This window comes from Carcharodon carcharias, chromosome 16 (genome assembly GCF_017639515.1).
Source record: "Carcharodon carcharias isolate sCarCar2 chromosome 16, sCarCar2.pri, whole genome shotgun sequence".
Lineage (NCBI taxonomy): Eukaryota > Metazoa > Chordata > Chondrichthyes > Lamniformes > Lamnidae > Carcharodon > Carcharodon carcharias.
This window is the reverse complement of record NC_054482.1, coordinates 22,100,396-22,127,891: the sequence shown is the minus strand read 5'-3', so window position 1 is coordinate 22,127,891 and position 27,496 is coordinate 22,100,396. Positions and strand designations below refer to the sequence as shown.

At 42.9% G+C, this 27,496-nt stretch overlaps 2 protein-coding genes across 2 annotated transcripts in view; one reads left to right on the top strand and one right to left on the bottom strand.

Annotated features, from left to right (window-relative positions):
* pappa2 (pappalysin 2) overlaps nucleotides 1–27,496 on the top strand; it is a 641,043-nt gene that overhangs the window by 331,705 nt on the left and 281,842 nt on the right. The window contains exons 8-11 of the mRNA XM_041207795.1: nucleotides 5,527–5,655; nucleotides 7,573–7,664; nucleotides 24,758–24,954; nucleotides 26,778–26,930. Coding sequence (XP_041063729.1) covers nucleotides 5,527–5,655; nucleotides 7,573–7,664; nucleotides 24,758–24,954; nucleotides 26,778–26,930 — 571 coding nt within the window. The remainder of the gene's footprint in view (nucleotides 1–5,526; nucleotides 5,656–7,572; nucleotides 7,665–24,757; nucleotides 24,955–26,777; nucleotides 26,931–27,496) is intronic.
* Nucleotides 12,764–12,976, bottom strand: LOC121289222 (NADH dehydrogenase [ubiquinone] 1 alpha subcomplex subunit 1-like). Its single transcript, XM_041208435.1, has one exon. It carries the CDS (start codon nucleotides 12,974–12,976, stop codon nucleotides 12,764–12,766), a length of 213 nt encoding a protein of 70 aa, XP_041064369.1.

Sequence of the window (27,496 nt, the reverse complement as noted above, 5' to 3'; positions counted from 1 at the left end):
GTGTTTACTGCGAAGTACAAGTGTATAGGGTTGGAAAACAAACTTGCAGCAAACTAAAAAGTAGATATAAACGATCTGGAATAAGCACTGGCAGAGCAGGCTGTGTGTCTGGACTGCAGTATGTGGGTATTTGTGATAAGGTCTGAATCTTCTTACCTTTGGGGAGTTTGGAGGATGGGGTCCCAGTCACCTTCCCACCTCCAACCATATTAAGCCTGTGGCTTGAAGACCCATGAACAGCCCTCCTGCCAACTGAGCCCCTTAAGTGGAAAATTAAGCTCCACTTAAAGGCCTCAAACCGCTGTCACTGGTGTTAACCCTGCAATGGGCGGGTGGGTGTGGTGGAGTGAGGGCTTACCATGTGAGGAGCATAACAAGCAAACCCATGCAGGGTTGCTTGTGATCTCCTGGGATGGTGAGTGGGTCCATCATCCAAGGGCACTTGGCCTGCTTGAAGGACCTGGCATCGGGAAGGGGGTGGTGGTTGGTGAGAGCCACCACCCTGCCCTTGCTGTCAATACCATGACCCGCCTCCAGTCATCAGTCACCCGTGGTCTGGTTTCCAGCAATGATCCTAAGCCTTGGGTGGGTGTAGCACCTGCAGCAGCCACCACCTCCCTGGTAGCGCTGTTGTTCAATAGAGCCGCCAGTCTCTGATTGGCTAGCAGCTCCAGGTGGGTGGGACTTTTGCCCCAGGAGCCCCTGATCCTGGGGACAGGCCCACCGAAGGCCTGTTAAGTCTCTGAGTGGCACATGATACAGTGGGTCTTCCTGCAGAGAGGTGACACATGGTTCTTGTTGGCTCTCCAGCTGGGAGCCGAGACCCCCCAATCACTATCGCCTCCATAAGACTCTGGCCCAAGACTGTCCCAAGCGAACATATCTGGAGGAGATGTCTCTGTCTCAAATCTCTCTGGTTCTGAGTCATTGATAGATGTGAGTTGTAATGCATTGCCATATGAGATAGGAGGGTTGAAGTATCTGGAAGGTTTATTCTGTATTACATTCACACCTTGTAGAGAGGTTCAGGATCAGAATGAGGTTGGTGTGACGGAGAGTAAGATGAACCCAGTTAAGATGCTGAATGAGGATCCACAGAAACTGATCAAGTCCAGAAGGCACAATGTACTTGCTACCCTGTGAGGATAAGGATAAAGGTTATTGGGTGGACAGCCCCATTGTGGACTGTGGCACCTTGGAGCAGGCGGCTGCCCAAAGGGGCGAGGAAGAGGAAGTTAAGCATAACCCGATAGTTGTAGTTAATGTAATAATTAAGGGGGCAGAGTGCATCCTTTGTAAGTAGAATTGAGAGTCCCACATGGTATGTTGCCTACCTGGTACCAGGGTGATGGACATCTGGAACTGGCTTGAAAGGAAATTGGAGAAGGAGGAGGCGAATCCAATTGTTGTGATCCATATTCGGACAAGCAGCATGGGGAAAATTAGGCAAGAGGTCCTGTTTGGGGAGTACCAGGAACTAGGAGCTCAAGTACAGGACCTCAGTGGTTTTAATCTCTGTATCACCTGTGCCACATTCAAATCGACATAAAGGATAAACAGATTAACAACTATGAGAGATGACAGCAGAGTAATGGTCAGAAGTTTTGCTTTGAGCACTGTAGGTATAGAGAAAACTGAAAGGTATAATGTAAGCAAACCAGGAAAGTGCAAAAAGAAATGTGTAAATTAAACATTAGAGCAGAAGGACAGATTAGTGTGTGTTACAAAAATAAGCTTTCTTTATACAAATGCATGGAGAAAAAAAGAGCAAATTGAATGAATCACAGCTGTAAATTCTATTTGGAGGGTTTGACGTAGCCATTAATGAGACATGGCAGCAATATGGTCAGGACTGCAACCTGATTATACAGGTTGTAAGGTCCACAGGAAAGATAGGGAACATGGTAGTGGGGAAGAATAAATCTTAGTGATTAATGATGAAATCAATTTGATGAGAAAAGATGATACAAGAAGAGGCAACCAGACTGTGGAAACTTTAAGAATAGAATTTAGAAAATGGAAAGACGATTTAAGACAAGTAGTGTACAGGCTTCCAGGAGCAGATGTGAAGTGGTAGAATGTATAAATGCAGAAATTAGACAAGCAGGTAGCAAAGGCAGAGTAGTTTAATGGGGGATTTTAACTTCCACATTAATTGGGGTAAACAGAAAGGTAGTGAATTTCTCATATGTGTCCATGATAGTTTTCGGAATCAATATGTATTCGAGCCAAAATGGCTTAGCAATGAATAATGAACCAGATTTAGTTAACAGCCTAATGGTGCGTGAACATTTCTCTAGCAGTGATCATGAAATGCTGGAGTTTAACATAGCGTTTAAAAGGAAGAAACACAAAACAGCTACTGAGATTCTTGATTTAGGTCAGTCTGCTTTCAATGGGATGAGGCAGAAACTGTCCACAGAAAACTGGATAAATCTTCTAATGGATAAAAGAGATCACTGGGAGGCATTCATAAAAGAATTTAATGTGCTATAGAAGCAGTTAATACCCCAAAGGGCAAGAACTCTACTTGCCAAAAATAAAAGCTGCCATGGACAACTGAAGAGGTGAGGGATAACATAAACCCTGTAAAATTTGGCACAGGTCCTGACAAAAGGGACTGATACAAAGAGCAGCAAAGGGTGACAGAACAGATCGTAAGAGCTGGTCTTTATATCTAGGGAACTGGAATACAGGGGGTAGAAATCATGTTTCATTTATATGCAGCCCTGCTTAGAGGATACCTACAGTACTGTAAGCAGTTCTTGGCACTACAATTTCAGAAGGAAATACTGGCCATGGAGGGAGTACAGCATAGGTTAACCAGAATGACAGCTGGAGAGATTGCACAAACAGTGTTGCATTCCGTGCAATTTAGTAGGTTAACAGATGATTTAATCCAAGTTTTAAAGACGATAGCTAGAGAAACTGCCTGAGCAGACTAGAGCTAGGTTACATAGTCTAAGAATTAGAGACCAACCTTTCAGGAGTGAAACTAGGAAATACTTCTGCACACACAAAGGTAGTAGAAGTTTGGAACTCTCTTCCATAATCTGCAATTGATGCTAAATATGTGATTTCCAGTCCATATCTTGACTTAAGGCACAGCACTTAGACTAAGTTACACATATGAAAATAAATACAAAGTTGGAGCAGGGTTAGGCCATTTGGCTCCTCAAGCCTGCTCTGCCATTTTATAAGATCATGGCTGATAGGATTATGGTCTCTACTTTCCTATCTACCTCATATACCCTTTGACACCCTTGTTAGCCAAGGATCTATCTAACCCAGCCTTTAACATAGTCAATGACCTTGCTTCCATTGCTCTCTGGGGAACAGAATTCCACAGACTAACGACACTTGGAGAAAAAAATTCTCCTCATTTCCATCTTACACGGGAGGGTCCTCATTTTTAAGCTGTGTCCCCGGTTCTAGTTTCTCCCACAAGGGGAAACATCCTTTCAACATCTACCCTGTCAAGTCCCCTCAGGATCTTATACGTTTCAAGGCCCCCTCTCGTCCTCATCCATCCAACCACCTGTCATGGACATACACAAAACCCTGCAGGGAACTTGATTTTCGGCATGGTTTTATGTTGGAAAATTTCCATAGGCTTTAATTATGTTCCATCAGTCATATAGTCTAGTACCACCGTGAATATTGTCTTCTCAAATCCTGTGTTTTTTCAATGGAACTGTTTTCGAACCTTTCCATTCCAGAATTCGGCTGCTGAGCATATCGAAATTCATGAACATTTCACCCATGTTGGCTTTATGGGTTCTCATATTTTTGTTACAGTCTGGTGATGAATCACTGGAAACTTGTCATTTTGGCATTGAAGTCTTTTGGTAGTCTCTGAGCGACCTTGGTCTTCTGCAACAGCACTAAACATAGTTGCATAAAGCAGTTATACCGACTAGCTGTTACTCTGAAATCTCTACTGGATTCAAGGTTTGATTTGCTTTGGCTCACTTAAGCGCATATATATGCATTGCATTTCTGGCGATGATGTAGCCATTCTGACCATTTTTAAGGGCCCATTCTGATACATGCTTCTCAAGATCAGGCCAGTAGCTGGTCCATGTCCTCATAGCACATTTGGTCTTGGGCATCTTCTTCAGGGTGGATTCTTTCTTCCATTCTCGCACCAGTTTTTCACTAACTCCAAATTCCATCCCTGCAACACAGTTATTTGATGAACTAGCAAATGTAACAACTTTTAGTTTGAAACCAGTTTGATACTTCCTCCTTTTCTGATCGTCACAGGCCATGTGCAGTCTGCTTTGTGTGGGTGTGTCTTAAACTCCTGCACATCTTCTTGGCAACGTGGCATGTGTTGCCTGCTTGACCCCATCTGCTGACTTGCAAGCTGAGTAAAACATTCATTTCTGAGGTGAAAAATTAAGGCCAATTCCTAATGCGAGTATAGCATTTCCTAGCAGAAAAGAGTTGACATATACATGGAATATAGGCCTAAACATGATCTTTGGCGCTAAAAAGTAGAGTTGCCTTATCGCCGGGTTGACTGACACACCATGATCTATGGTATGAACTGCTCTCTGGGTCTCTCAGTAAGTGGTGAGAGTGTTTGTGTGTGGGAAGAGGAAGGCAACGAATGTTTAAAGTAATGCATTATCTTCACTCTGCTACTGTCCATCTCTGTCTCTCTGTATGCAAGTGGGTACCATTGTACTGCCTTCTTATGCTGTTACTGTGAGGCATTAAGTCTGGAGGGTGATAATAAGCTCCAGTCTGTTATTAAAGCACATTTTCAAATGACATGTGTCACATCTTGGGTAAAATCCAATGAGCCTGAAGTGTGGATGACTAATGCGAATGGAAGAATACGTGGCAACCAATATCTGAAGTCTGTCCAAAAGATATTATAAGTGCGGTGGGAAAACATGCTGACATAAGGCTTGTATCAAATCTCAACAAACTGAACTGTGACCATTAAACTGGCCCATAGTTGCCATCTTAACCACTTGATTTCAATTGGTTGGCTTCAGGCTTGATGATGGGGGAGATATCTTGAGTGTTTCAACATAAGCAACAGAGAGGTCAGCTCAGCTTTGCCTGTGTGCCCTGCTTTCCTATTGATAATTAAGTTTGTGTGTTAGTTCTAAAGGGAGCATTTTGAATGACTCCCTCTTCTTTCACTCCTGTGGCTGATTACACAGTCTCTCTTCAGCCCCACATACCTCATTTGTACAGTACACAAAGACCTTGGAGGCCCTCTCTCAGTTAGTCATGAACTGTGGCTCACTGCTCACAGAATACCTCTCCATGGTACTGCTCTGCCCTTGGACCTCCCTCATCAGAGTCCTGCCAGGCCCGCTGTCTCTCTGGCAGCTGTTTTAGGAAGTTTGAATCGGTTTTCATTAGATTTCAAACTGTTTTATTTGAATTTTGTGCTTCTAATCTTGTCTTTCTATACATGAGCGTTCACTGTTACATAATTCATTTTTCTCCTTCAAGATCTCTGGGGGAGACTGTTACTAATGTTTGACAATCATGTGCTTTCAGGGAGGTGACACCAGGCAGAGTTTACAGTTACCAAGTGAAGGTGGCAGCCGGATCAAGCTCCAGTGAACTGACCCCACCTCTGATCTACATACATGGCAGTCCCTTTTGTGGGGACGAACGAGTGGAAAAGTAAGAAAAAAAAAATACAAGACTCAATTTAGTAACCACATTCTAATAATCTATTCATGGGTTCATTTTGTTTTCAATGTCGTTTGTGACGCATTTTCCTATTGGGTACTGGGCTCAAACAGTCCTAACTCATTCATCTGAGGCTCAGCACAGCAGTAAGAGAGGGGAGAGCTTTTATTACCTGCAGTTGGGTGGGTTTCAGCCTCCAGCCACAGAGTGTAGTGTCTCCTGGATCTTTCGTTTATATGATGATGACCCCTGTGTCAGGGTTGGATTGAAATCCAGGTACTGAAGGTAATGGATGAATTGACTCTGACTTACCCCCAACATTCTAGACAATGCTGCAGCAAACTCCTTGAGAGTTCTTTGAGTTTGCAGCAATGTTGAACTAAAGAGTGAGAAAAGTAGCAACGGGCATTGCATGAATTTGGTTCATGAGATGATTAGAAGCTCTGTTAAAGCCTGTTGAAATAGGTTCCTGGAGACCAGTACGCTATCCATTGTAAACGTGATCTTTCCAGGCTAGGTTATCGGAGTTGCGGTTCCCGGACTGCGTTGAGCTGGTTGATGCCAATCAGCCAGCAGTAAAATGTCCCAATACATTTCACGGCCAATGAAACACAGCCGCAACAAGTAAAAACAGCAGCCAGTGTCTACACAACAGGCTCCCATGGTCCAAAGGTCTAATGAGACAATTAGCTAGTTAATTTGTTTTTGGTGGTTTGTTTTAATTGGCAAATAAATGTTGGGCAGGGGATTGCTCTTTGAATAGTGCCATGGGATCATTTACATCTATAAGAAAGCATAAAGGGTTAATGCTTCACCTTGTGCTCAAATCTCTGGAGTGTGACTTGAACCCATGATCTTCTAACTCTGGCTGCTGAGCCAAGCTAACATTTGCATCTTTTTAAAAAATTTTTAATTGCCTCAGGAGTTTTCTCATGTCTTCTCCTGCTATCGTTGACATACTGAAATACTGTTCTACCGATACCAATTGCTCTCCTACATCACTACCAAGCAGCGTTCCTTCATGTGTGGACCAGGGTGTCAGGGGGCTAATCCTCCATGGGAGGGATCCCAAGCCTGTTCTGGCCCTTTCCAGTAGGAGTCAGAGTAGTGAGCAGCAACAGGAGAGAGCTTGGCTGAGGTTTCTCCTTCCCAACAGCTGCCTCGGTTGAGAAACTAGCCTGGTGAGTGAGGCTCAGTTGCACACAGGGTGGCATATGTGTTGACACAGCCTTCTGGGGTACCTTGTGTATCAGGGGCATCATTGAGTAAAACAGGCTGTTGGAAGACGATGGAAAATGACAGGCAAAAGTACAAGCAAATAGAAACAGCAACACCGGGCTAAACGAAAGGTGGGAGCAAATACAAGTGGCAGCTCCCTATTAAATGATACCTTGAGGGTATCTGTCTTTGGATTAGATTTGAGCACACCAATGGAACCCAGCTAAATCTGGCTGAACAGATGGTGATAATAGGGATCTGTGATAAATCAGTGCAAATGGTGCAAGCTCCCAGTTAAACCATCTTCCATCATTAACACATCATTAACACACTAACATGAACATTTGCAGCCAACATGGTGGAGCAATTGGTATTGGAGAGTAGGCAAAGAGTCATTCCGCCACAGAAGGAGGCCATGTGGCCCAATTAACCCATGCCAGACTCGATGTATATAGCACACACTGTACTATGTATTGTGCTGTACCTATATATCAGTGCAAACTGTGTGGCTCGTGATGGGGGTTGGTACTTTTTGCATTAATGTGACTGACAAGTGGAACAGCTATCTAAATGGAGCCACAAGTCTTAAAGCCTCCTGTCGATCAGCCTCCCTGTCAGCTTCACATGTTACGTGGAGAGTAGGATGAGGATTTTAAAAAATGTATTATGTCTGTTGTTTTTTTCTCTCAGGAACCTTGGAGAAGAATGTGATGATGGTAATTTATTAGACGGTGATGGCTGTTCAAGGAAGTGTCAAAAAGAGGAAAGTTTCAACTGTGTGGGTGAGCTTCCGCTAAATGTTGAGTCCATGACTGCCTCTTGGGGAGCGAACTGAGGGTAGGCATAGTATGACGGAATTGTGAGACTGACCAGGGGCAGAGTTAGGTGGCAGGGTGGGAGGATGAGGGTTCCATGGTAGCGGTAGAAGGGATGACGAGGGATGTTGGGGATTCGGAGGCAGACATGTATCCCGGGGGTGGACTGTAGGAAGTTGGGGAAGTTAATGTGGATGGGAATGGGATTTTCATGAAGGAAGGGAATGTGCATGTTTACCTGGACATCCCCGAGGGAAAGGATTGTGGCTGGTAGGTCATGGAGGGGAGTTGAAAGGGTCAAATCTGATGGGGGAAAGGAAATGGGTGACTGGCGGAGGGTAAAGGACACTGGAGCAAATGTAAAACCAAATTAGCACCATGCTGTCCAAATTGAAAGTGAAACGAGAGTCGTGGTGGGTGAGATCAGGTCCTGTATGGGAGTGTGATCAGTGGGTCTGTGGAGATGCAGGTCAGCTCAGATGAAAAACAGAGAGCAAACCCCAGCATGAGCATTCGAAATGCTCAGGACATTGAGGTGGGCGCAATAAGTGAAGGATCCGTGTGCGTGGGAGAGTGCTTGCACGAGGCTCTGAAAGGCCCTGCCACACTCACACACCCCACACTTCTCCCTCCAGAATCACACATGGGCCAGCTTCTCCCTCTGCGCTGACAGAGGACGAGGTTTAGGGGCTCACAGACAAAGGGGACTCGGAGGGAGAGGACAGCCTCTGAGATTCCTGAGTGGATGACCCAGGGTTATGCAGCTGCCGCTCCTCTTCCCTTTAGGTGCCTGAGGGCCCTGTCCTGGACGGGGGGTTGAGGTGCCTCATTTCCCTCTCGCATTGCCGCTGCAGGAAATCACCCATGTCTCCCGCAATGGAGTGCTGGTCTGCGTACACCTCTGCGTTCTACTGGACCAGGGTCTCCATGGCATCCATCATTCTCCCCATGGAGACCTCTTAACGCACATGTGGGCACCATTTCATCAGAGAGCAGGCAGTTGCTCTCCTCCAACTCGAGTGCCACTCTGTTGAGGGTTTCCAATAGCTCTATGTCATGTTCCCCCCGCTTCTGCTGACTCTCCAGGAAGTTGGAAGGCCAAATCCACGTTTGTCATCTGACTCAGGCCTCACAGATGCCTGATCCCCAGCAGTCCTCCGAGTGCCGGGAAGCTCGGCCAAACCTGCCACCTCCTACAGCTGCGCACTTGTGTCCGTGCGGTGACCACCGTTTAGTTAACCCGAGCCTGCTCTGGATCTAGGTCCCATCGGGGCGTGTGTCTCTGTGCTGGTGGAGGGTGTGGGTAAGCGCTGTGATGGGTCTTCCATGTTGCTTATTTCCAGCTCTTCAATGGAGGAGGTGTCCTCTTGGCTGGAGGTGAGGACCTGAATGGAGCTGGGGGACTGGCTGGCTGAGGGTGTCGGTCACTTGGCAGAGCTCCCTGTGAACCAAAGTAGAGATAATTAGTGCATGTCAGCAAAGTTAAAAGTAGGAGAGAGGGCACTCACAGTTGCATTGAGAGAGGGATGATGTGGTGAACGATGATGTGGTGGGTGTTCACCGCCGATCTCACTGTCACTCCAGGCAGGGTCCACGTCCTCACCAGTCAGCATGATGACACACTCCTCAAAGTGAGTGAGGGCCCTCATGTGGGCCACTCCACCCCCAGTCTGGGACCTCTCCCTTCTGATGTGAGTAGGCTTCCCTTACTTGAAAACAGATGGAGAGAGTGTGAGCAGGACACATGGCACTGCATGGAATGTTTGTGTGGTGAGCGGAGCCATGGATGGGATGAGGACACGAGCTCCAGAGGATATGAGCCTGAGGGAGATGTGAGGGTGCGTGTGAGAGTTAGTGGTGTTGTCCCTTGAGGTGTGAGATCCCTGTGGATGTGTGATGAATGTGTGAGTTGAGAGTGATGAGAAGAGTAAGTTACCTTGGCAGAACTGATGAGACCATTTATCCTGTAGCAGCGTTGGGTGGCTGACCATTTTTGCAGGGCATTGGTGCTGACCATCACTGCCACCACCTTCCCATGCTGGATTGGTGATGCTGCTGCCCCTCCTGCGGCCAGAGCCAGGGGGGCAGAGGGCATCATGGCGAGCCTCCACAACATTCAAATGGCACCGAGGGACGCATCACTAAACCTGGGGGCCGCAGTCTTCTTGCCTTTCTTGTCTTCCTTGCAGCAATTATGGGCTGGAAGCACTGAGAGGTGTGCGCCTGGCTGGACTTTAAATGTGGCGCCTGGCGTGGTGAAGCAGTGAGGCAGGCGAATGACAGCCTGCCCGCCATGGAAACAGCGTGTTTCCCAGCAATGCATAATTTAAGAGGCGGGTTTGGGACAATACAGTGTAAGAAGTCGCCATTGCGGCCAGCAGTTAAAATGGCTACCACACTTTGCGCAATTCTGGGACGATTCCACCCACAATTTATGAAACCCAACATGACGGACATTTTTACAGCTTTAACGCACTTTCCGAAAATTACAATTCGGGCTGTATTTTGCGGTGCCAGTAGCAGTGACATAGGCAGCTCCTGAATGTCGGAGAGGCCCAGCAACTTCCAGAGAGTGCGCAAGTACACCACAGTGCTTTTCATCTGAAAGTTTCGGTGGGCCAAACATCGCAACCCCTAATGGTTCACTACTTGAAATGCCAATTTGGAACCAATGCCAATTTGGGCTAACTCTGCCAGCTAACTCTGAACAGATTATACTTTTACGTTTTGTAGTATTTTCAAGTGTAAGAGGCCTCCTCCCAATTTGTGACCACTTAATGAGGAAGCCCACGACATTTTGAAAGCTGAAATTGATTTTTTTAAAAATGTTTTTTAACTTGAAACCTTTTATAAATCTGATAGATCTTGTTCAAAAGTAAAATCTGACATTTTTTGGCATGATTTCAGACTTTTTAATTATCAAATTAATCAAGATTTTTCTGATCCAAATTATCGTACTTTTTAAAAATGTTTACATTTTTCATTTTTTGCAATATTATGTCTATAAAAATATGATTTTTCTCGCACCTTTTTGTTTCCAACACACTCTGCCATTGCTTCTCTACCTACTTATATTTTAACCTATTTTCCTATTTAGCCCCCAACTTTGTGTTCATCCCTTTGTAATTGCCTTTTTTTAAGTTTAAAACATTAGTTTCAGACCCATGTTTCTCACTGTCAAACTGAATGTAACATTCTACATATTATGATCATTCTAGCCTACAAAATACTTTACTATGAGATAATTCATTAATCCTGTCTCATTACACATTACTGGGTCTAAAATATCCAGTTTTCTGGTTGCTTCTAGAACATATCATTCTAAGAAACTCTCCCAAATACACTCTATGAACTCATCCTTGAGGCTATCTTTGCCTGTTTGTCCAATCTTTTTGAAGGTTAAAATTGCCATGATAATTGCAATACCTTTTTCACAAGCCCCTTTATTTCTTGATTTATATTCTGTGCTACAGTGTTAGGGGACCTATAAACCACTCCCACCAGTGACTTCTTCCCCTTGCTATTCCTTAGCTGTACCTGAACTGATTCTGCACCTTGATATCGCGAGCCAAGATAATCTCTCACTATTGTACTGATCTCATCCTTTATTAACAAAGCCAGCCCACTTTCTCGTCCTTTTTTCCAATCCTCCTGAGACCCTTTAATATTCTGTTCCCAGCCTTGGCCACTTTATAATCACATCACACCATATCATACCCATTTATTTCTATTTGTGCTAAGAATTCATCCATCTTGGTATGAATGCTGTGTGCATTCAGATAAAGAGCTTTTAATGCTGTCTTTTTTTTTTACAATTTTTGCTCTCTGACCCTATTTGCTTGTGCACTCTTATGTTTGTATGCTCTCTCTCCCTTCCTGTCACACTCTGGTTATCATTTCTCATATAGCTACCCTGCATTATTGTTTTGCCCTTTCTTGTTAACTTTCTAGATCTCCCCTCACCTGAACCCTCCATCCCACTGTTTAGTTTAAAGCCCTCCCTACAGTCCTAGTTATATAATTTGCCAGGACTCCGGTCCCAGCACGATTCAAGTGAAGCCTGTCCCAGTGGAACAGCTCAATCTTTCCCCAGTACTGGTGCCAGTGCTCCATGAATTGTAACTCATTTCTCCCACAGCAATCTTTGAGCTGTGCATTCAACTCTTTGATCTTCAACTCATTGACCCTATGGCAATTTGCTCATGGTTCAGGTAACAATCCAGAGATTATTACCTTCATGGTCCTGCTTTTTAATTTAGCCCCTAGCTGCTAATGCTGTCTTAACAATACCTCTTTCTTAGTCCTATCTATGTTGATGGTATTAACTTGGACCATGATAACTGGGTCCTTCCCCTCCCACCTCAAGATCCTCTCCAGCCCTTTGGAGACGTCCTTAACCCTGACACCAGGTAGGCGACACAATCTTTGGGACTCATGCTGTCAGATGCAGAGAGCATTATCTAACCCACTAATTATACTGTTCCCTAGTATGACTACATTCCTTTTCACTCCCCCAACCTGAATCGCCCCCTACTCATCCTCTCTGCATTCCCTGTTCTCTTCTACACAGGCTGCAAGGACGTTGAGCCTGTTGGATAAGTACCAGGGCTGAGGCTCCTTTAGTGCTGCCCTCTGGATCCCCATGTCTGCCTCACTCATAGTCACACCCTCCTGTCCCTGACCATGAACCAAATCTGAAGTACTTAATCTATGGGACGTGATTGCTCCCTGGAACAAAATGTCCAGGTAACATACCCCCTCCCTGATGTCCCACAGAGTCTGAAGCATGGACTCCAGCTCACCAACTCTGAGCTAAAGTTCCTTGAGTTGCAGGCACTTACTCCAGATGTGGTTGCTGCGGATCATACTGGTGCTCACCATCACTAACCTGCTGCAGCTGCAACACATCACCCGCCCTGCCATTTCAATGCTACATTTAAAAAAAATTCAATTTTATTCAATCATTTTATTCTAAATCACTTCATGAAACAAAGATTAAAGTTCAGGTTTTAGTGACTGTTCTCCTGCAGGCTTATGGGTCCAATAGTTTGAGGTGAAAAGCCCCATCAGTCGATGTTTTCTAATCCCCTTGATTTATAATAGGTTTTGCAACCAGACGCTCCTCTGTCTTGATCCAGCAGGGTCCAATGACATGGTAAATGAGCAATCCATTTTCCCCTGCTGTCGTTCGTCCCCCTGTGAAGGTAGATGGTAGCGAGTCCGAGAACCATCAGGCAGCCAGCCATAACGCAGAGGCCTGGTAAGATCTCGTACCACATCCTTGGTCTCCTCCCTTCCCACCCAAACTAAATAGGGCTTCAAGTTTAAAAATGTAAGAGACTCAATGATTACTTGTAGTTATATTAAGTTGTTTAACTAGTTAATCTATAAATTTAATATCATCCCAGTACCAGTTTAAACTGTGGTTCTAGTTTAGAGAAGAAAATAAACCTTAATACTCACCAACCAACCACCTACCTGCTTACCTAATTAATGCCTCTGGATTTCAGCTCACAGGTGTCGCTGTCTCTCACTCTCTCTCTTGGACTGTTACTTGTCTTGTAAAAGACCAGTACAGTACCACTTCCCTTACTGCACCAATTTCTGTCACTCCCCAAGTTTCTGAGTTCAGTGCGCTATCGAATCTGTACTCTGTCGAGCTGGGCTCCCTTGTCACTTTTTTTGACTACTCTTTATACTCTTATATTGCATATCATCCACCTTTATAAGAGCATAAGAACTAGGAGCAGGAGTAGGCAATTCAGCCCCTCGAGCCTGCCCCGCCATTAAATATGATCATGGCTGATCTCATTTCGGTCTCAACTCCAGTTCCCCACCCTTGCCCCATAACCTTTCAACCCATTACTAATTAAAAATCTGTCTATCTCCTCCTTAAATTTAGTCAGCGTCCTGGCATCCACTGCACTCTGAGGTAATGAATTCTACAGATTCACGACCCTTTGAGAAAAGTAATTCCTCCTCATCTCTGATTTAAATCTACCACCCCTTAGCCTAAAACTATGGCCTCTCGTTCTAGAATGCCCCACAAGGGGAAACATCCGCTCCACGTCTACTTTCTCTATCCCCTTTAGCATCTTATATACCTCAATTAGATCTCCTCTCATCCTTCTAAACTCTAGTGAGTATAGGCCTAAACTGCTCAATCTCTCCTCATAAGACAAGCCCCGCATCTCTGGAATCAATCTAGTAAACCTCCTCTGAACCGCCTTCAATGCAACTACATCCTTCCTCAAGTAAGGGCACCAAAACTGTGCACAATACTTCAGGTGTAGTCTCACCAATGCCTTCTACAGTTGCAACAACAATTCCCTATTTCTATGCTCTATTCCTTTTGAAATAAATGCCAAAATTCCATTTGCCTTCCTTATTACCTAGCTTTCAGTGATTCATGCATGAGAACACCCAGATCCCTCTACACTGAAGCATTCTGAAGTTTCTCTCCGTTTAAATAATAAGTCGCCTTTTTATTCTCCTGACCAAAATGGATAACCTCACATTATCCATGTTAAACTCCATCTGCCAAATTTTGGCCCATTCACCTAACCTGTCCATATCCATTTGTAAATTTCTTATATTTTCATTGCAACTTACTTTCCCACCTGTTTTGGTGACATCTACAAATTTAGCTATAGTACCTTCTATCCCTGAATCCACGTCATTAATATAGATTATAAATAGTTGGGGCCCAAGGACCGAACCCTGTGGCACCCCACTACTTACAGCTTGCCATCCAGAAAAACACCCATTTATCCCGTCTGTCTGCTTTCTGTTGGTTAGCCAATCCTCTAACCAAGTTACTATATTACCCCTAACTCTGTGTGATCTTGCCTTGTGTATTAATCTTTTGTTTGGCATCTTATCAAAAGCTTTCTGGAAGTCCAGATATACTACATCTACAGGATCCCCATTATCCACTTTGCCTGTCACATCTTCAGAGAACTCTGGCAAATTAGTCAAACACGTTTTACTCCTCATAAAACCACGCTGACTCTGATGGATTGCATCTTGGCTTTCCAAATGCCCCATTACTACTTCCTTAATAATGGATTCCAACAATTTCCCAAAAACAGACGTTAAACTAATGGTCTATAGTTTCCTCATTTATGCCTCTCCCCACCCACCCACCCCCCTGGTTTTTTTTCATAATTTACCTTTGCTCCCCACCCCCGACCCACTTTTTGAATAAGGGCGTTATATTAGCATTTTTTTCAATCCACTGGAAATCTGCCCTCATGCCTATGTAGTTACCTTTGTTTAACTCCAGAACACTAGTGCGGGACTCAAGTTTCTCGCTCTCAAACTGAACTTGAAATTCTAGCATGCTATGATCACTCTTCCCTAGAGGATCCTTTACTATGAGATCATTAATTAATCCCATCTCATTACACAAAACCAAATCTAGAATAGCCTGCTCCTTGGTTGGTTTCACAACATATTGCTCCTCTAGTACACTCTGTGATCTCTCCCTTGAGGTTACCCTTGCCAATTTGATTAGCCCAGTTTATATGCATATTAAAATCACCCATGATTATTGCCGTGCCTTTCTTACGTGATCCCAGTATTTCCTGGTTTATACTGTGCTCTATTGCTGAACTACTGTTTGGAGACCTATAGATTACTCCCACCATGGACTTCTTTCCCTTGCTATTTCTTATTTCTACCCAGACTGACTCTACGTTTTGCTCTCCAGTGCCTATATCATTCCTCACTATAGCACCGATCTCTTCCTTTACAAATAAAGCTACACCACCTCCTTTTTCTTCCTGCCTATCCTTCTGAAACACTGAATACCCTTGGATATTCAACTCATAAGCCTGTTCTCCCTGTAACCACATCTCAGTAATCACCACCAAGTCATACCTATTTACCTCTATTTGCACTGTTAGCTCATTAATTTTATTCTGAATGCAACATACATTCAGATACAAAACCTTTAAGCTTGCCATATTGTCAATTTTCCCTACTTTTATATGATTCTTTGGTGCAAAATGGCATTCCTCTGCAGCCCAGATGAGATATCCTTAACCTTGGCACTTGGTAGGCAACACAACCTTTATAACCAATCATCCTGTTACACACAAGCACACGTGAATCCCCAGTTAATACCCACAACCTGAATACAATTAACACCCAATTGATGTACAATTAACATTCTAATTTTTTTTACTATAATTTTGTAAATATCGATGCAACATATTATTAATTAATATCTCTGCCATGCGTTCACCCTCTGCAATTAGAATTTTGCCTTCATCACAAATATTAATTATTTTATATTACTCATTTTCTTTTCTTATGTGGAGAAAATTTTCGACTTCCAAATTGTCAACACTCACAAACCTTTCTTTGCCAGTTTATTGGGGGCCAGATCCCCTTTTTTATCTCACTGACCTTTGCCTTCCAATTCTCTTATCTTTGATTCTTCATTTTCATTTTCTGTTCTTGCATTTAACCTTGCTATGGTCACTATGACCCAATTCTTATCTCACATCAGTTATTCATTTCTCTAAATCTTTGTTTTACTAGAAACAAACTGATCTAAGAAGCAGCCGTGGATGCATTTAAAAGCTTTATTCCACTCTATTTAGTGTGGTTATACCCCGTTGTTCTGAACTGTCTACAGATCACCACCTCTGTCCCATCTCCCTTGTTTTTTGACCTGGGATGAACAAAGAATCATACTGTTTCCCAACCTCTTCCTTAATTATATCCGTGTGGATTCTGTCTTAATGTAAACCCCTAGGACATCCTTGTGTTCCAAAGGCTGTGATAGAATTGTTTACTAACTGTGATCCAATCCTGAAAATGTAAAAATGGGAATATTAAGAACCTAGTTTCATTGAGTTTTAAACCACATCTCTGTAATGGCTGCTACATTTTATCCTTCCATAGTTATCAATGTTTCTAACTCTCCAATTTGGTTTTGAATACTTTGTGCACTTGTGTGTATATATAATATATTCTATCTGATCCAGTCGACCCTTATCCTTTTTCCTGGTTTGGTCATTGAATTTTTTGATATTCCTTGCCCATTCTACAACCATCGTCTTGCTTCTTACTATCCTTTCTTCTCTGCAGACGCTATATACAATCAAACTTTGTACCACGCCTGAGGCCGTTTAAACAGTCAGCTTCAACAACTTTCACTGGAAGCTTATTCCAGAAGTGCATTATACTTTGAATGAAAAGATATTGTTCCTGTGTGCCTCTTTGACTAGTGACTTCTATATAATTACAGAGCGTATACAGTAAATAAACACGCCATTCAGCTCAACCACTCAATCCTCCTCCCATCTTTTCTTGTTTGACTCTATCAGGATGACCCTCCATTTCCTTCTCCCTCATGCTTATCTAGCTTCCCCTTAAATGCACCCTTACCATTTGCCTCAATTATGCCCTGTGGTAGCAAGTTCCAAATTCTCACCACTCTTTGAGTAAAGAAGTTTCTTCTGAATTCCCTCTGGTCTTGCCCTTCCCCTATAGCAAGTTTGGTGTCAGTGGTGGTAGGGGAGTGGGGGTGGGAGGGTGGGGGAAGGGGGCAGTGCAGTTAATCAGGCCGTCTTCCTGCCCCAACCCTGCTTAAGCCCATAGCAGAGTGACCTCCCTGCCCCTCCTCCAATTGAGGGTTTGCGGCCCCTGGAGTGGGTGTGTGGCGGGGGGGCGGTGGTGGAGGTGAGGTGGTAAATCGCTCATTGGTCAAGGGATCCGGCATTGGGAAGAGGGTTCCCCAGCCCTTGCTGCCAACCCCTCTCCAGCTCCCTGAGTTCCTCTGACCTCCCTAGCCACCCTATCCTGCGAGTCTTCTCTCGCCATCACTAACATGTGGCCTGGAATCCAATGACGATCCTAGGCCTTGTGTGGGTTGTGCTGTCAGCAGTCTCCGCCTCCCTGGTGGTGCTGCCATTCAATGGGGTTGCCGGCCTCTGACCGGCCAGCAACCCTCAGTGGCTGGGACTTCTACCCCCATGGTCTTTGACCCCAGGGAAGCCCCATCGCTCTCCAGTTAAGTACCTGAGTGGCACTTAATTCAGTGGGCCTTCCCTAAAAGAGGTGATGTGGGCTTCTCACCAGCTCCCTCGCTGATGGGTGAGACCCCTGTCACCTCCATAATATACCACCCACTCCCTCTGTATTCATTCTACCAAAACCTTTCAATTTTAAAGACCAATGTTAGCCTTCTTTCCTAGGGAGACCCAGACTGTTCAGCCTTTCCTGATAGGTATAACGTGCCAGTTCTGGTATCATCTTTCTGAACCATTGTTTGTAAGTGTTGTTCCATGTTATTTGAATTCTTTTCAATCATGAATATTAAACCTGGATAATCCTGGTTAAGTTTTCTTCCTAAACTTGAAAACCTCGCTTGGGTCAGCTTGAAGTCTTCACCTTCACAAAGGGGCAAGTCAACTTTATTCTTAATCTTTAGTCATGATGCAGAATTGCATAGAATGTACAGCGCAGTAAACAGGCCGCTTGGCCCAGCTCGTCTAAAGCGATGTTTATGCTCCACATGAACCTCCTCCTACCTTTCCTCGTTTATCCCCCTTAACCATAACCTATTCCTTTCTCCCTCATGCACTCATCCAACTTATTCTTAAGTAAAAACAAAAGATTGCAGGTGCTGGGAATCGGAAATAAAGAGAAAATGGTCTAAACACTGAACAGGTCAGGCAGCTCATGTGGAGAGAGAAACAGATTTAACGGCCGGGATTTTCTGGCCCTTTCGTGGGTAGGACCCACCATGGGTGAGGCGGTGCCCCAGCCAGAAGTCCATTGACTTGTGGTGGGACCAGAAGATCCTGGCAGCGGCTAAAGAAAATCCCGCCCAACGTTTCAAGTTGACGGACTTTCATCAGAACTGGACTAACTCAGAGTTGTTGCAGTTTTTAAGAAGGACAGAGTCAGAGCAACAGTGGAGGAGAGTAAATAACATAAGGGGAATGTCCTGCGATCGGATGGAGGGCAGGACTAATTCATACCATTTACAATTCTGAGTGTTTCCAACATAATCTGTTTTTATTCATCGCAAACAATATCAGTTTGTGACAGCTGGCATCATCCTGGTTGCTGAAGAGATTAAACACAATTTCAATTTTGACCATTGGCACCTCTCTGCAGCTTATGGTCTATTTGAGCAGCCCTGTTCTTGATTAGCAGTGCAAGCCTTGCAGAACTATGTGACGGGTTAATGGTCCTCAGCAGAGGAGCGTAGCTGGCATATAACCCATTTCATGCTCATGTGTCTCACATTATAAGAGGTTATATGTCAATTAGGTCTGAATGTATTCAGGCGTTTACACTTTGCTCACCGATTTGTTTATGTTTCTTCACTTTGTTTTGAGTCCCTTTCTTTGTTGAAGACTGAGCCTAATTAAGGTTCAGTGACTTGAAGCATCAGTGGGTTTGAGTTAATGTAAAATGATGGAATAAACACCAGTTAGTTAGGTACTGTTAATCAGAGTGAATACGTGGATTTAATTAGTTCCATGCTCTTCTGCTTTGCATTCAGAGTAGCTATAAGCACCATTCCTTTTCATGGTAAGGCCTTCCCACAAACAAATGAATTTTTCCAATTAAAAAAAAATGACTGCTCTTAATCCAAACCATTCTTGCACTGTGTCTCCTGTTGTTTTCATTCAGTCCACATGGGAAAATGGGAACGGGTCAGTGGAACAAGCTAACCTTAATAATTGGTACAACGCGCCAGATGACCATTTACCCAGAACATCAGATATGTTTTATAGAAAGGGCAGTCACACATCTGGAGGCTGCGACCCATTAATAGGTGGTTGAGAAAGAGCCTGCAGGAGAATATGTAACACGGACTCCCAACACTTCATTTTTACTGGTGCTCGGTCTCACGCACTGCTGAAATCCAACCTTTGAACGACTATACTTCTGGCAGTGCCTCAGTACTGTGAATTGTTTCTGCCATAAAGTAAACCCACCTCTGGGAAGTTACAAGAACATACATTTGTTTTTTTTTGCGGCTGGGAATGTTCATTAGACCCAAGCAATATGTCTCTTTCCCTTAGATGTCAACCGGTGCTTTTCAGCAGGTCTGGTGAATGCACAGTTGCCCTTTAAACCATCACATGTTGCCAGGTGCATTTAAGGGAAAACTAGATAAACACTTGAGGGTGAAAGGAATAGAAGGATTTATAGATAAGGAGAGACGAAGGTGGGTGGGAGAAGGTTCATGTAGAGCGTGAACCCTGGCACAGATCAGTGAGAGACAGAAAGCATGAAAATACAAGCCAGTTAGCCTAACATTTATCATTGGGAAGATATTAGAAGCTATTATTAAAGATGTTGTAGCAAGACACTTAGAAAAATCCAAGGCAGCCAGGCAGAGTCACCATGGTTTTGTAAAAGGGAAATCATGTTTAACCAATGTGTTGGAGTTCTTTGAAAAAGTCACATGTGCTGTGGATAAAGGGGAACTGTTGAATGTATTGTACTTAGATTTCCAGAAGACATTTGATAAAGTGCCACATCAAAGGTTATTGCAGAAAATAAAAGCTCATGGTGTAGGGGGTAACATATTTGCATGGAAAGGAGGTTGGCTAGCTAACAGGAGGCAGAGAGTTGGCATATTTGGGTCTTTTTCTGGTTGGCAGGGATCAGTGCTGGGGCTTCAACTTTTTACAAATTATATAAATGATTTGGATGAAGGGACCAAAGGAATGGTGGCTAAATTTGCTGACAACACAAAGGGAGGTAGGAAAGTAAATTGTGAAGGGGACGTAAGGAGGCTGCAAAGTGACTTAGATAGGTTAAGTGAGTGGGCAAAGATCTGACAAATGGAGTATAATGTGGGCAAATGTGATATTGTTCATTTTGGCATGAAGAATAAAAAAGGAAGCTTATTATCTAAGTGGTAAGAGATTGCAGAGCTCTGAGATTCAGAGGGATCTGGGTGTCCGAGTGCATGAATCACCAAAGATCAGTGTGCAGGTAATTAGGAAAGCAAATACAATGTTATCATTTATTGTGAGGTGAATTGATTAAAAGTAGGGAGATTATGCTTCAGTTGCACAGAGCATTGGTGAGACCACATCTGGAGTATTGTGTACAGTACTGGTCTCCTTATTCAAAGAAAGATGTAAATGCATTAGAGCAGTTCAAAGAAGGTTTACTAGACAAATACCAGGAATGGGCGGGTTGTCTTCTGAGGAATGGCTGGACAGGTTAAGCTCTTATACTCTGTGTGGCTGAAGTGTTTTGCCAAATCTATCTTTTGCTTTCAGATTTGAAAATGTTAACTTGTTTCTTATGCCATTTGAATGCTCGCTATACTGTTTGAGTGCTAGCTATGCCGTTTGAATGCACACTATACCATTTGAATGCTCGCTGTGCTGTTTGATGCTCGCTATACTGTTTGAATGCTCACTATGCTGTTTCAATACTCACTAGACTGTTTGAATGCTTGCTGTGCTGTTTGATGCTCACTATACTGTTTGAATACTCACTATGCTGTTTTACTGCTCGCTATGCAGTTTGAATACTCGCTATGCTGTTTGAATGCTCACTATGCTGTTTCAATAATCACTATACTGATTGAATGCTCACTATACTGTTTGAATACTCACTATGTTGTTTGAGTGCTTACTATACTGTTTAAATACTCGCTATGCTGTTTGAATGCTCACTATGCTGTTTGAATGCTCACTATGCTGTTTGAATACTCACTATGCTGTTTGAATGCTCACTATAGTGGTTAATTACTTGTTATACTGTTTGAATGCTCACTATACTGTTTGAATATTCATTGTACTGTTTGAATGCACACTATACTGTTTGAATACTCACTATGCTGTTTGAATATGCACTATACTGTTTGAATGCTCACTATACTGTTTGAATACTCACTATGCTGTTTGAATATGCACTATACTGTTTGAATGCTCACTATAGTGTTTAATTACTCACTATGCTTTTTGAATGCTCACTATTGTGCTTAATTACTCACTATGCTGTTTGAATGCTCGCTATGCTATTTGAATGCCCACTACGCTGTTTGAATGCTCACTGTGCCGTTTGAATGCTCGCTATGCTGTTTGAGTGCTCACTATAGTGTTTAATTACTCACTATGCTGTTTGAATGCTCGCTATGCTATCTGAATTATCACTATGCCATTTGAATGCTCGCTAAACCTTTTGAATACTCACTATATTGTTTGAATACTCACTATGCTGTTTGAATGCTCACTATAGTGTTTAATTACTCACTACGCTGCTTGAATGCTCGCTATGCTATTTGAATGCTCGCTGTGCCGTTTGAATGCGCGCTATACTTTTTGAATACTCACTATATTGTTTGAATGCTCACTATGCTGTTTGAATTCTCACTTTGCTCTTTGAATGCTCGCCATGCTGTTTGAATGCTCGCTATGCTGTTTGATTGCTCACTATAGTGTTTAACTACTCACTATGCTGTTTGAATGCTTGCTAAGCAATTTGAAAGCTCGCTATGCCATTTGAATGCTCACTATACATTCTGAATACTCACAATGCTGTTGAATGTTCACTGTGCCACTTGAATTCTCGCTATGCTGCTTGAATGCTCACTATGCTGTTTGAATACACACAATGCTCTTTGAATGCTCGCCATGCTGTTTGAATGCTCACTATGCTGTTTGAATGCTCACTGTGCCATTTGAATGCTCGCTATGCTGTTTGAATGCTCACTGTGCTGCTTGAATGCTCGCTGTGCTGTTTGAATGCTAGCTACACTGTTTGAATACTCACTATGCTCTTTGAATACTCACTATGCTCTTTGAATACTCATTATGCTGTTTGAATACTCACTATGCTCTTTTAATACTCACTACGCTGTTTGAATACTCACTATGCTATTTGAATACTCATTATGCTTTTGAATACTCACTATGCTCTTTGAATACTCACTACGCTGTTTGAATGCTCACTATGCTGTTTGAGTGCTCACTATGCTGTTTGAATGCTCGCTGTGCTGTTTGAATACACACAATGCTGTTTGAGTGCTCACTATGCTATTTGAATGCTCGCTGTGCTGTTTGAATGCTCACTATACTGTTTGAATACTCACTATGCTGTTTGAATACTCAATATGCTGTTTGAATGCTCACTGTGCAGTTTGAATGCTCGCTGTGCTGTTTGAATGCTCACTAAGCTGTTTGCATGCTCGTTATGCTATTTAAATGCTCGCTGTGCCTTTTGAATGCGCGCTATACTTTTTGAATACTCACTATATTGTTTGAATGCTCACTATGCTGTTTGAATTCTCACTTTGCTCTTTGAATGCTCGCCATGCTGTTTGAATGCTCGCTATGCTGTTTGAATGCTCACTATAGTGTTTAATTACTCACTATGCTGTTTGAATGCTTGCTAAGCAATTTGAAAGCTCGCTATGCCATTTGAATGCTCACTATACATTCTGAATACTCACAATGCTGTTGAATGTTCACTGTGCCACTTGAATTCTCGCTATGCTGCTTGAATGCTCACTATGCTGTTTGAATACACACAATGCTCTTTGAATGCTCGCCATGCTGTTTGAATGCTCACTATGCTGTTTGAATGCTCACTGTGCCATTTGAATGCTCGCTATGCTGTTTGAATACTCACTGTGCTGCTTGAATGCTCGCTGTGCTGTTTGAATGCTAGCTACACTGTTTGAATACTCACTATGCTCTTTGAATACTCACTATGCTCTTTGAATACTCATTACGCTGTTTGAATACTCACTATGCTCTTTTAATACTCACTACGCTGTTTGAATACTCACTATGCTGTTTGAATACTCATTATGCTTTTGAATACTCATTATGCTCTTTGAATACTCACTACGCTGTTTGAATGCTCACTATGCTGTTTGAATGCTCACTATGCTGTTTGAGTGCTCACTATGCTGTTTGAATGCTCGCTGTGCTGTTTGAATGCTCGCTATGCTGTTTGAGTGCTCACTATGCTGTTTGAATGCTCGCTGTGCTGTTTGAATGCTCGCTATACTGTTTGAATACTCACTATGCTGTTTGAATACTCAATATGCTGTTTGAATACTCATTATGCTTTTGAATACTCATTATGCTCTTTGAATACTCACTACGCTGTTTGAATGCTCACTATGCTGTTTGAATGCTCACTATGCTGTTTGAGTGCTCACTATGCTGTTTGAATGCTCGCTGTGCTGTTTGAATACTCAATATGCTGTTTGAATGCTCACTGTGCAGTTTGAATGCTCGCTGTGCTGTTTGAATGCTCACTAAGCTGTTTGCATGCTCGTTATGCTAGAGCAGCTCTGTCCATTCAATCATTACACCACTATTGCAGCAAGCCAAATAATGGCTCAAAGACACTTGAAGCTAATAACTGCTGTAGTCCTTTCTTTGCTAAATCAGTGCCTCATCACAAATGTTTGGACAAAGTAGAGGGAGATGAAGACTAGCAATGCGGGAATTATGGGCCAGAGCAGGGGTTTTCCAGCACTACTCTATAGGTAACGGAATACCCATTCTACTGGCAAGCAGTGCGCAGCAAGACTGCATTTAGAGATGAATAAATGTGAGTAACTCCTGCCTGCTTCTGCATATTGCAGCCTGTTGATAATGCAAGAGCCACCCTGGCTCTGTTGGCCCATCAGTGAGTCAAAAGATTGTGGGCTTAAGAGTAGGTCTAGATCACGCAAACATTTCAGTGAAGTTCTGAGGGGGCTGCTGCATTGTCAGCAGTGTTCCCTTTTGGATGCAGTGTTAAACTGAAGCACCTATTTGGTTGTTTCAGGTAGATGTTAAAGATTTCCTGGTATTATCAAAAAGAAGAGGGAGTCACTCCTCATGTCATGGCCAACATTTGGCCCTCAACCAAAAGCACCAAAACTGTGTCAGTCATTCTCATTGATGTTTGTATGTTATTTCCTCTGTGCAAGTTGGGTGATGTAGTTACTTGGAGAGCAATAGTCATAGCACTTCCCATTGATTCATTGCATGCAGAGTGCCTTGTGACATTGCTGGGATATGTGATCAAGTCCTCCATATAAATTCAGCTATGCCTTTCTTTAGGGGAGCCCAGCCTCTGTTACGTGTATGATGGAGATGGAGTCTGTGAAGAGTTTGAGAGAAGAAGCAGCATTCGTGACTGTGGCTTTTCTACACCCGAGGGTTTCACTGACCAGTGGGCAACACAGGCCTTCACTTCCCACCAGGATGAAAGGAGATGTCCAGTTAAAGTGGTAACTGGCCATCCTGCCATAACTAAGGTAGGCAAAAAGAAGTTGAGCAGTAGGATTGTCCCAGCCAGCTACAATTAGTAATCAACATATTAGCAAATTAATCAAGCCAAATAATTCATCAAGAGGTTGTGATTGCTTCAAGTGTGGAGTTCTGCGTATATCCCATTATTTCCTTGGGCTGTTCTTTTACAACACTATAGGATTCAATTTCTGTTGGGCTCTATTAAAGTATTCACTCTCTCCGTACACGTATCTGTGCAAATTTAATGAAGGTTGTAAGGGATTTAATAGTTCTCCTTTTCCAGCATACATCACCTGTCTTAGCATGTGCTTACCCCTGCATCCAAATCACTTCTTCATTTTCATTCTCAATTGTGTTACCTGCTTGAAGAATTTGTTTAGCAATACTCCTATCCAAACATTGAAATGTGCATATTCTAGTGTGCCATCCCAATGTTATCTATTTCTAATCAATTAAGAGGGAGTGCTTTTGTTTGCATCTCTTCCTGATCTTTAAGCAGGTTTGTGTTTACCTCTGAGTAGGTGAATGTAACCATTGAACTAGTGGTTTTCACTGAAAAGCTGAAACGTATTTCCTAAGCGATTAGGAAGGCCAAATACACCAGCAGTTGAATTAGCCAAGACGTGTAGGTGATTGATCTATGAGGAAGTTTATGAATTTCCTGTTCCCTTGTTGGTCCCTTCAACATTAGGTTCAATTACAAAATGAGGTTGGGGGGGCGGAGGGTGGGTGGTGGTAGCACTTTGCCTGGTTTTCCCACTCTCTTCCCTCCAGCTAAGTAGAAAAGGGATCATTCACATGATATACAGGCCTTCGGGAGAAGGAGGAAGCATATTGCAGACAAAGGAAGCAAAATAACAAGCTCCTCCTTTAATGGTATAAATTGAGAGGTAGTCAACTTTGCGTAAATCTGTTGGATTAATCTTAACACAGTGCGAGCGTGCTGTCGCTATTATTTTTCATTCAAAACATATTAACCTTTCAAACCCCCACCCCTACCTCCACTCCCACTGTGAACTCCACCACATCACAGTCACATTTTATTTCAACAAACATGTAGCAGAAATGGCCCAAGTGTGCTTCAATCATATATACAAAGATTATGACTGGCTGATTGGGCTTTTCATTCTCCTTTAACAAATGCCTGTAGCACTGAAATATCACCACACCAGCTGTTAATTGTTTATCAATGGTATTTACTGTTATGCGGGTGGAGGGCATTAATTAGTGTTTCACTTGAGCAGATATAAAGAGAGACTTACTGAAATGGTGGTGTGGTTGAGTTAGGAGGTGTATGTGTGTAATATTTCTCTATAAGTAAGTATAAGTCTGAGTAAAGCTTGGCTCAAGTTTCCTCATTTGTCAAGTGGCTTTCTGGAGTATAACATCAGCATCTCAGTACACGCAAGCAACACAGCATGTACTTAAATAACACTTGCAGTGCTCTTTATTCCACTCAAAGCATTGAACCCTTATTTTTGAAATGCAGTGTATGCTTCTGTATATGTTTTATTCTGGGTTAGAAAGAGATACTTAATTTCTTCTTTCATTTATGATAAAAGGGATTTGTGATGTGCTTTACCAATGGGGTGAAGAGGCAAGAGGGTGATTCACAAATCTATGGAATATTCATGCATCTTCTATGCCTGTAGTTTTGATTTATAGTTCAAAATGGGCATCAGCAAATCGACAGTCATGTTACACCCTGGTGACTTTTGTTCTGCACTGAAATTATAACTGGCCATTTTGCAGTGCCACTCAAGACTTATTTTGGCCATTAAGTTTTATAAGCCTCGGTTTAAGAGTTGGATGTTGTCTGACCCTCCAGGTTTGTCAGACTGAATTTCTGGATGTGAGTGATGGCCTGTCCCAGTATGCCTGGTTCCCATGTACTGTTCGCTTCTACACTGTTAGTGCATGGGACTTTAACAAGCACTATTCATATCACAACTCTGATATGGAAAACAAGTTCTGGCTGAAGGTAAGAATAATTAAGTTGTTAGTACTAGACACTGCTTCATTGATGAACTTGACTTGCGAACAATGGTAACATAGTTTGAAGAAATGCATAAACCTTCAATTAAATTGCATATTAATTCATTGTAGGAGTCACTTCGCTGACTGACATTCCAAAACAACAATTAGCATCTTTTATCTCTTAGATAATTAAGCATCAAATCAAATATGCTACTTGATGTTACCTCTATATTTTCATTTTAATTTTCCTTTTTTTCACCCAAGTTACCATGGAAAATCAATATCTGATTTTACTCCATATTATTTGGGTTATGCACCCACTAATCCAAGTATTCTAGTAGAATAACTTGCACTGAACAATATATCAAACCAACATGAGCTCTTCCTATAGAATACCCTGCACTAGATAGAATATCAAACCAACTCTAACGTGTGTTCTCCCTGTAGTATATTGTGCACTGAACTATATAGTGAACCAGCGTGAGCTATATGTGTAGTGCACCCTACACTCTGCAATATATTGGATCACTATGAGTTCTCTTGGTAGTGTATCCTGCACTGGTTATTGGT